Source organism: Nannospalax galili, unplaced genomic scaffold, assembly GCF_000622305.1.
Source record: "Nannospalax galili isolate Female #2095 unplaced genomic scaffold, S.galili_v1.0 scaffold114, whole genome shotgun sequence".
Taxonomy (NCBI): Eukaryota; Metazoa; Chordata; class Mammalia; order Rodentia; family Spalacidae; genus Nannospalax; species Nannospalax galili.
The window spans coordinates 983,133-993,647 of NW_008336930.1; the positions used below are offsets into that span (position 1 = coordinate 983,133).

Genomic DNA, 10,515 nt, shown 5'->3' on the forward strand with positions numbered 1-10,515 from the left:
GCGTGTCCCAGAGGTTTTGTTGTGTTGTATTGTCCTTTCCATTTAATTCCAGGAATACTTTTATTTCTTTCTTAATTGCTCTTTTGTCCCATTCATCATTCAGTAGTATGTTGTTTAATCTCCATGTGTTCATGTGGTGATTAGTGTTTTTTGGGTGTTGATTGTAAACTTTATTGCATTGTGGTCTGATAAAATACATGGAATTATTTCAGTCTTTTTGTATTTGTTGAGGTTTGTTTTATGCCCCAGTATGTGGTCAATTTTAGTGAAGGTTCCATGGGGTGCTGAGTAGAAAGTATGTCCTTTGGTGCTTGGGTGGAATACTCGGTAGATGTCTGTTGTCTATTTGATATATGATATTGTTTAATTCAAATGTCTCTCTGTTAACTCTCTGCCCTGTTGACCTATCTAATGGAGACAGTGGGGTATTGAAGTTGCCTACTATTAATGAGTTGGGGTTGATCTGGGTCTTAAAGTCCTGTAGTATTGTTTTTATGAAGTTGGGTGCACCAGGGTTTGGGGAATATATGTTCATGATTGTAATATCTTCTTGATTCATTGTTTTTTAATCAGAATGAAGTGGCTCTCTTTGTCTCTTCTGATTAGTTTTAGTTAAAAGTCTATTTTGTCAGATATTAGAATTGCTACACGTGCTTTTTTCTTAGTGCCATTTGCTTGGTATATTTTTTTTTTTCCATCCTTTCATCCTGAGATAGTGCCTGTCGTTAAAAGTGAGATGAGTTTCTTGCAGACAACAAAAAGATGGGTTTTGTTTCTTAATCCATTCACATGGTCTGTGTCTTTTGACTGGGGAGTTCATTCTGTTAATATTTAAAGTTTTTATTGAAAGATGGTTATTGAATCCTGTCATTTTTATTTCTGTTTACATTCTTGATATAGCTGTACTCTCCCACTGTTATAACTTCATTGGATTTCTTTCCACAATCCCTTGGGTATAATCATTCCTTTCTTCAGCTCTTTGTATTGCTTCCAGAGCTCTCTGAAGGGCTGGTTTTGTGGACATGAATTCCTTCAGCCTATTAAGGTCATGGAATATTTTTCTTTCCTCTTTGACTATAATAGACATTTTGGCTGGGTATAGTAATCTGAGTTGGCATCTGTGATTATTTAAAACTGGCAATACTTTTGCCCAGGTTCTTCTGGCTTTCAGCATTGTTTGCAATGAAAAGTCAGCTATAATCCTAATGGGTTTTCCTTTATATGTAACTTGTTGTTTCTCTTTTGCAGCTGTAGCTCTCTTTTTCCTGAAGTAACACTGTGCTTCTGGAAGATGTGCTGCAGACATGACCAGAACCTCAATGAACCTGGAAAACTGGAATGTGGACTGGACTGACCGGCTCGCCTGTCTCTTCCTGCCTCTCTCCACCAAACTCTTGTTGACTCCTGAGTAATGTATTATATACATAGTACCATTGTACTATGCTTAATCAGCTATTGTCTCAAAACATTCTTACAGAATCTTCTGACTAAGCAGCCCACATGACTGCCCAAGCCTCTACCTGAGACCAAATTAAGACTGTGTTCCTGCTCCATGCTGCCAGAGGGTCCCTCGTCCAATGGATCCTGAGCTGCCCCCTCCCTACGATGAGCTCCCTCAGCTTGAAGCAGTTAAAAGAGAAAGGATGCCCCTGTTCTTTTCTTTATATGTCTTCAGGGTCTGGAATGAACATACACCAGCCTGACAAATGACTCACCATCTGCTCACCTTGCCTCCTCACTCCAGGTTGGAGATACAGCTCTCTCAGAACACAGGGTCTCTAGCCTAAACATCTGATTCCTTATCAAAGACATCTGGCTGCTTATCAACCACCTTGAATAAGAAACCTAGTTCCTCTGTCTCTGATTCTTGTGTGAGACTCAGGCCTTCAAGTTTAGGTCTGCTTCTTTTTGTGAACTTTATGTGTCTTTGTGGTTTACTTTTTGGGTATGATAAGCTGGTTTATCTAAGCTTCCGGTTCTCTCTCTTGTTTTTATATTGGAATGGCCAGATTAATTTTGTCTCCAGGAGTTCCCACAGAGGCCCAGTTCAGATGAGGGTCAGATGATTTCAGGCTTTCTCCTAAGGTCTGGATCCCTCTAGGACCAACTTTGGCCTCTGGAATTTGGGGGTTGGACTGGCCTGGGAGCCTGGCCCAGAAAAGATGCTGGTCTAGGGCAGCTAGTGGCTGTGCCACCCAGAGATGCAAAGGCAGATGGTGCGGGAAGAGGCCCCAAGGGCTCCTGGGGACTGCACTGAGGAGCTGGGTTGGTCTGGATGTAAAGGATCAGGAAGAGGAAAGGTCAGCTCCCAAGTCCCAGAAAGAGGATGGCAGGTGGTGCAGACCCAGGGAAGCAGAGGTAGGTGAGTGCAGGGCCAGGCCCAGAAGCATTGCTCCTGGGGCCCAGAGAACACACTAAGTTAGAAATTAATTTTTAAAAATCACCATGCTATAAAATTATGTGAGTATTTTTATAACAAAATGGCAATACAATTTTGTATATAAAATTTTTAATTTTTTTATTAAATTTTGGGGTATTTCATACAGAATATCCCAATTGGTCTTAATCATCTTTATACCCCCTTCCGCACTGGCACCCTCCCATAGTCCCCCACTGGACTTCATACATTCTGTCATTTATCTTAAGGCCTATTGTGTCAAGTCAGTGTCCCCAGATGTTCCTCAGTGTAAGATCATCTACTGAGGTCTAGTTAGCCTGTCTAGAGTTTCTTTCTTTAGGAAGATCAGCTCTTCTTGACCCAGAAACAATCAGTTGCCAATATTTCTTCAGTTAAAATTGGTGTCAGCTGTCCATCTCCCCAGTTCTATGCTGGGCTTTTGTCTGTTTGAGTTTGCATGGATCGTATGCATGCTGACACCATTGCTCTCCCAGGAGTTTGTAGTGCTCTATTTCCATTTGGTCATGCCCCTGACTCATAGAATCTTTCCATCCCCTCTTCCACAATAGTCCCTCAACCCTGGGTGGGTGTAGTTTAATATAGGAATTCTATCTATGGACCAGCATTTTACAGACTAACCATTAGTGACCTTTTGTGTTCTTGTCCCTCTGTTGCATAACGGGGCTTCATTTAATGAGAACTGAGATATTCATTGTCTTCTTTACCCCTTGTTCTATGTTACATGAGCTTTAGGTATAGAGGTTGTACTGTAGATGTACCACTTAGACTAGGCAATTCAGACAAGGTCTTTTTATAACCAGTTGTGGCACTCTGTAATAGTCTCCATCTGGCACAAAAGAAACTTCTTTGATGATTGCTGACTGGGGTAATTGTAAGTATAAGGATAAATATTTTGCACATAGTAAGAAATTATATTAATATGGGGATGTGACAGTTTTGGGGTTTTTCTCTAGGATCTATCACCTTTCTAGCATTGTGTATTTGCCTGTTTATAGTATCACATATGAGCTTCCTCCCATTGAGTGGGCTTTTAGTATTAGATAGTTGTTGATTGCTCCAAAGATTAAAGTGCCACTACTGCATTAATTTTAAATCTTTAAAGAAAGTGATTGAAGAAGATACCAGAAATAGAAGGACCTCCCATGCTCATGGATTGGAAGAATTAACATTGTGAAAATGACCATCTTCCCAACAGCCAAGTATAGATTCAATGCAATCTCAATAAAAATCCATATGACATTCTCAATAGAATTAGAAAAAAAAACCCTAAAATTCATATGGAAGCACAAAAGACCCTGGATAGTTACAGCAAATGAGCACAAAGAGCAAAGCTAGAGGGATTACTCTACCATATTTCAATTAGTTTTACAGAGGTATAGTAATGAAAACAGCATGGTACTGGCACAAAAATACATCCATAGAACAATGGAACATAATTGAAGACCCAAACATGAGTACATGCAATCTCAGCCACCTGATATTTGACAAAGGGGCTAAGAACACTCAGTAGAGGAAAGACAGCATCTTCAGCAAATAGTACTGGCAAATTGGATCTCCACCTGTAGAAGAATGAAACTAGACCCTTATCCTTCACCTTGCACAAAAGACAATTCCAAAAGGACCAAAGACTTCAATGTGAAACCTGAAATGCTGAAACTGTTAGAAGAAAACATAGGCAATAACCTACAAGATATAGGTGAACAAAAGGACTTTCTAAATCAGACATCAATTGCTCAGGAATCAAGAATCAACTAGTGGGACTTTATTAAACTAAAAAGCTTCTGTAAAACAAAGGAAACAAACAAGGAAGGGAAGAGAAAAGGGTGGGAGAAAAATCTTCTCCAGCGACACATCTGACAAAGGTTTAACATCCAGAATATATAACGAACTCAAAAAACAGTCAAGAAGTCAGGTATCCCAATTAAAAGATGGGGAAGGATCTAAACAGAGACTTCTTAAAAGATGACTAAGAAACATCTTAAAATGTGTTCAACATAGTAATTAGGGAAATGCAAATTTAAACCATTTTAAGATTTCATCTTACCCATCAGACTGGCTAAGATCAAGAGAACAAATGATACCAAATGCTGGAGAGAATGTGGGGAAAGAGTAACACTCATTCACTGCTGGTGGGACTGCAAACGCATGCAACCCATATGGAAAACAGTGTGGAGAACTCTTAAAAATCTAAAAATGAACTGGTTATACCATTCCTTGGCATATGCTCAAAGGACTCATCCTGTTGCAGAGATACTTGTACATCCATGTTTGTTGCTGCTCTTTTCACAATAGCTAAGAAATGGAAGCAACCTAACTCTCCCTCAACTGACAAGTGGACAATGAAAATGTGGTATATTTACACAATGGAGTTCTACTCAGTAGTAAAGAAAGACAAAACCATGAAATTTATGTAAATAAATGGAGCTAGAAACTGTTACGCTGACTGAATTAACACAGACTCAGAAAAACAAATGACATATGTGCTCTCTCGTATGCGGACCCTAGCACCAAATCCTTATATATGAGTTTGTATCCTGATATAACCGCAAGAACCAGGATAATGAAAAGTAACCAGTGAGGTAAAGGGAAAGAAGGGACCTGAGAGAGAAGAACAGTAGGAAACAGGTGTTACTAAGGGAGAAATGGATAAATTGGGGATATTTAAATGGGAGGTGGGAGGGAGGGCTATACAGGGAACTTTGGGGATAAAGGGAAGGAAGTAGCTCAAGAGAGGTGGGACTGAAGGAGACTGGTATTACCAAAGAAGAAATGGGAAAAAGATACTTTAAATGGAGAAGTCATGGTGGAAGGGTTAGAAAAAGAGAGAGAGAGAGAAAAGAGATAATGCTGAGCTAGTTTGAAAAAAACAATGGAAATCATACTAATCCAACAAACTATTGACAAATTACACATACATCTCTAAATGAGTCCATGTATGTAGATGAAGGCTACATAACAAGAAACAGAGCCAGACAGGAGAAACCTTACTTTGGGTTGTTGGCCAGGGTGGTCCAAGAGACTCCCAAAATTACACCGGCTATTGCCATATCCACCTGCCAGAACCTGAAGGTAAGACCCTACTTCTGAAGACAGAACATTCTTCAGACACAGGATTTGGAACAATGGAGCTGGAACTGACCTAGAAGCCACTTCCCCTGAAAGCTAGGTATCATAGCTTTGGAAAGCCTTCTGCAAGGTGCTAATTGAGAACCAATTGATGGTCCAACCCTAGCCTCAGGGGCAAATAACCATATCAATGACCTGCACAGCACACCATAGGCATATTAAACATATAGTTCACAATCATTTTTATAGAAATTTAGATAGAGAAAAAAATCTTTCCACCTGTTCCCCAATAGACTTAAGATTTGCTGATTTACTTATATTTGTGGGCCAATGTGTTTATTGGGGAACCTGGGTGAAGCGTTACAATTTGTGTAGACTTAGCTTTTTAGAAAGAAAGGCAATAGACTTTTCCCTCTGTTATAATTTAAGTTAGCAGATCTGAATCTGTATTTATTATCTTGGGTTCTTATTGGAATGAATTAGATGTTTGATGAAAATAAACAATAATAATGAAAATAGTTACCATCCATGGATAATTATAAAAGTAATTTGTGTTTTTACAGCTATAAATAAAACACATGGATTTAATGTATTGCTGTCCTTTGAATTCTACTTTCTAATTTCAAGTGATATGTTTCTTGCATTGAGCTCTTTAAGACCTAAGCCAAGAAACTGATTATTTTTAAATTGTTCTATAAATAAAATTATAGGTAGAGAATAAAGTATGTATAAGCTGTTTGTGATTAAATATTTTAGAGAAGTTGCTGAGTAATTGGGCACTAGAGTGTCCAGCTAGAAGTCCATATGATGTGGTGAATCACTGGGATAGATATGGAAATCATATTTTTGTGTGGTGTTTAGTTCAGGATACTTCGTTTTCTTCACTGAATCATAATATCTGGTAATTTAATGCTCGTATATACTTTGCCCTTGGGGCACTCTATACGATTTTGACCTGATTGCAGTAACAAGGAACTGTAGACCTACTTTGCATTATCTATATGACTGAATTCCTAGAAGGTTTAATAAAGAAATCAAAATCATGCTTTTCCTCCAGAATGGAAGCATTCTCTTGAGATTCCTGGGAAAAGATTTTTAACATTGCATTTCTAAAAAGAGAGCATATATATTATAAAAAAGTCCTGTTTTCCTCTCTGAAATTTCTGTCTCCCTTTATTTTTATTAGATCTTGAAAATTTTAAGACGAGGATGAGAAGCCCAGTGTCGGTCCGTGAAGGCCAGGGAGTGGTCTTGCTCTGTGGACCCCCACTACACTCTGGTGGTAAGTAATGCCTTTTTTGTTTATTATATTTATGAGATATTAGTGCAAGGTTGCAGTATACATGCTGTGATGGCATCTGTAAGTACCCTGAGTAACTGGGTAGATGGAGCATTAGATTCTGTTGAGTGAATTGGAATGCAAGAAATTACAGAACATCCACAAAATTGTATAAACATAATTTATGCATTCTGACAAGCAGGTTGATTTACTTAACAGTGTTGAACAACACTTAAACTCTTACACCATTGTCATTTGTTAGTTTCAGGCCATGGTGATACAAGTTGGAGTATTCCTCTTCTGTCTTCCCTTCTCTTCTCCCCTCTTCTCTTTCTCTTCTCTCCACCCCCACCAAATACATTTGGATAAGTGGATCATATATGTGCATTATATACATGACTATGACCTCTGTGTGTCCATTCACATCATTCATTAGGCAGGTAGAGTTGCAAGCTCATGTTATATTGGTATGAATTGGAATATACTAACCTAAAGCATACTGATGAAAATTAAAATATGTTCCAGAAACCCAGAAAATTAGCAAAAAGTAGCTACTTAGAGTGGAAATAAACTTCAGCACATATAAGGATAATTTAATTAGCCTCCCAATAGGAGCCCAAAGGGCTGGTTTGATTTTTCTTCTCCTGTTCACCTCTGTAAACTTCTCATTTGTGGGAACAAAGAGGGCATTATTAATGTACAAATTTCTGTTCTCAGAGAAACAAACACATTCTATTATGAAGAGGATAAATTATTGAGAGATAAAGAAGTTAGGAAGAATCTTTTTTGACAGGGTGAAACTGCAAAATCTCCCATTGTGATAAAGCTAATTCAAATGACAATATTTTCAACCTCCTTTGTTCTGTGACATGTAAACTGAAGTTCCCTTTATCCCAATGACTTTTTAAATTTAATCACAAACCCCTTTCTTAATAGTATCAATGCCGTGCTTCTTTGGTATCTTATTATATGAAATACATAAGCCTTTTGGAGCATGGAGTTTTGAGACTTGATTAACAGGCTTACCATTTTTCTGGCCTGGTAGGGTTTAAAATATACTCCCCAAACTATTATAATAGTGTAATTTTTCTGGAATCTTGAAGTGCCATATTAACTTGAACACTGAAGTTAAATGCAGGGTCTCTTGTTTGAAATAAAATTAACAAAGTAACTGGGATAAATTTGAATTGAATAAAAGAGGGAGTTTATTGGATTACCTAGTTGGAATGGTCCAGTGGCTTCTATTAGAGCTATGCCACCCTTAACTTGCTGTCTTGCAACTGGGCATGAGCTTAACAGGTGGCATGTAGCTCTCAGGAACATGAAGTCACTTGCCTGTTGTCACTCTGTTCACATACTCAATCACTGTGATAGATGAGGATATAAAGAATTAGCCATTTCTGATATAACACTATGACCAAGGCAACTATAGAAGGAAGTTTATTAGGCTTACTGTTCCAGAGGGGCAAGAGGTCATCATGGCAGGGAAGGGTGGAGGCAGAGGTAGCCAGAGCAGAAAGATGAATGCTCACATATTCAAGCAGGCACAGGAAGCAGAGCTGAGACAGATTGGAAGCATGCATGATATTGACCTCTCAAGCCTGCCCCAGTGATATACTTCTTTCTGCATGGCCACACCTCCTAAAGGCTCCATGACTCTCCCAAACAGTCCATGAACTAGAGACTGAGTGTCCAAATACTTGGAGACTGTGAGAGACACTCATGCAAACCACCACAAACACTAAACAAGTCTGATAAGAAGTATTCAACCCAGAGCATCCTATAAGAATGATCTAAGTTCTGCTGGACCACAGCACCATTGAGATTTTTCCTATTTCTATCCTGCTTCTTCAATATTCCTTTATGAGGTTTTGACCAAAATATTTTATTCCAAATACTAAACTCCTGTTCCTTGAGAGCCCAGTCTTAATAATGCACAGATTTAACCAGTTGCATAAGTAGCTCATCTTCTCCATATTTCTTGATACTTCTTTCTTTACATCCACTGCTTGTGGTGGCAAAGGAGAGTCCTGACAACTCCAGTCTCTTGTGATCTTTAACACTAAACATCCTAATGATCCAGACTCTCCTTCTTTGACTCCTAGGACTAATTAGACCAGCCCTGTTTTCAGAATTTTCCAATCAGGTAAGGGACAGACCCATCTACTGTAAGACAATAGAAGCAGAAAGAAGCACATCCAGAAAAAGAAAGGGTATTGTTATGACAAAAGAGGTGACAGTGCTGATAAAAATAATGAGCAGAGGGGCTGGAGAGATAGCATAGTGGTTAAGAACACTGACTGCTCTTGCAGAAGACCCAGGTTCGAATCCCAGCATCCGCATGGCAGCTAACAGCTGTCTGTAACTCCAATTCCAGGGAATCCAGCAGCCTCTTCTGTCCTCCATGGGAATTGCAGGACATGGGTTCACTTACCTACATGTAGGCAATACATGCATACACATAACATAAAAATAATAAATAAAATATTTTTTAAAAAAGAAATAATGAACAGAGCTACCCCTAGTAAGAAGTATCAAATAATGGAAATGTATATGGGCTTATGTCAAAAACAAAATAAAATCATTTTTTGAAGTTTTGAAATGTTGACCCAATTTAAGCCTGTGACCGAGTGATCTGCCATTACTTTCATGTTTACATGTTTTCATTGATAAGAAAATTGGGGCATATTGGTTGACAAAGCATGCACAGAGTGAATATGACTTGAAAGCTATTAGATGAAATCTGTTCTAAAATATGGAATTCATCTATTTTCATAAACTTGGAGAATTGTTTGCCAGTCTCTGTGATCCTAAGTAATAATATTTTGATTTATCTCAGCCTTTTGTGATATTATAGAGTTCTGTCTTCAGTTTTAATGCTGGTGGATAGATGATTATGCAAGTCTGGTAACATTGTAGAAGAAAAGAAATCTTTCCAGTTAAGATACATGAGTCCTTAAGATACCCAGAGTTTTAGTAAGTTAGTAACGATAACCAAAACATTTCTTCTGCAGTGCTGTATTATGCAGTAAGATGGCCTGGGACACCAGATCAGATTTAGATGTGATTCTCATTGATCCAAATCTCCACAGTCAGTCCCAACACTTTTGGTTAATATGTTACTTGAGGACAGACCTAATACAGCATTTGTTTTGCACCCAACTGCATAGCACCAATTTGGTTTAAAACATACCATCTATTGAAAAATAAATATATTCTAGAAATAAATCAATTTCTAGATTCAGAAAGCTACAAATTTTGAAAAATCCCCCAGACACAGTTTATTTCTCAAGTTATTTATGAGCATTTAGCAATGCATATTCCCTAGGTCCTCACCAGATAAATGCAGCGCCGATAGAACAGAAGGAACTCTGTCTATAGCAGCTGGATTCAAACCTGCTCCATCCCCATCAGAATGACTTAATAAACTTTAATTCAGTAGAGAGTGAAAGCCAGTTCCCAGAGCAGTTGAAGGTGTGACTGCAGAGCTTAGGAGCTCAAGCAATGAAGGTTTGATTAGTGTGTTCATGTCATTCCTGGGGCTACTGAGGTTCTCTTCTCTCAGGGTCTCATGGATCCTTTGGGACATGAAATTATTATTCTCTCTCCTTACCACTTTCTTTCACTTCATATTTCTTCATTTCTTTTTGTCATTTTTCTATGGTTGGAATACTTAAAGGTGGCATTTTATGATTATTGAATACAAGATCATTTTTGATGGACCTCTCATTTTCCTTCTTATAGTGGTATA

General features: G+C 38.3%; 1 protein-coding gene across 8 annotated transcripts in view; it reads left to right on the forward strand.

Moving 5' to 3' along the window:
• Positions 1–10,515, forward strand: part of Cntn3 (contactin 3) — a 471,390-nt gene that overhangs the window by 261,507 nt on the left and 199,368 nt on the right. For all 8 annotated transcript variants that reach the window (XM_029562809.1, XM_029562808.1, XM_029562814.1 and 5 more), the window contains exon 5: positions 6,672–6,767. In XM_029562809.1, coding sequence (XP_029418669.1) covers positions 6,672–6,767 — 96 coding nt within the window. The remainder of the gene's footprint in view (positions 1–6,671; positions 6,768–10,515) is intronic.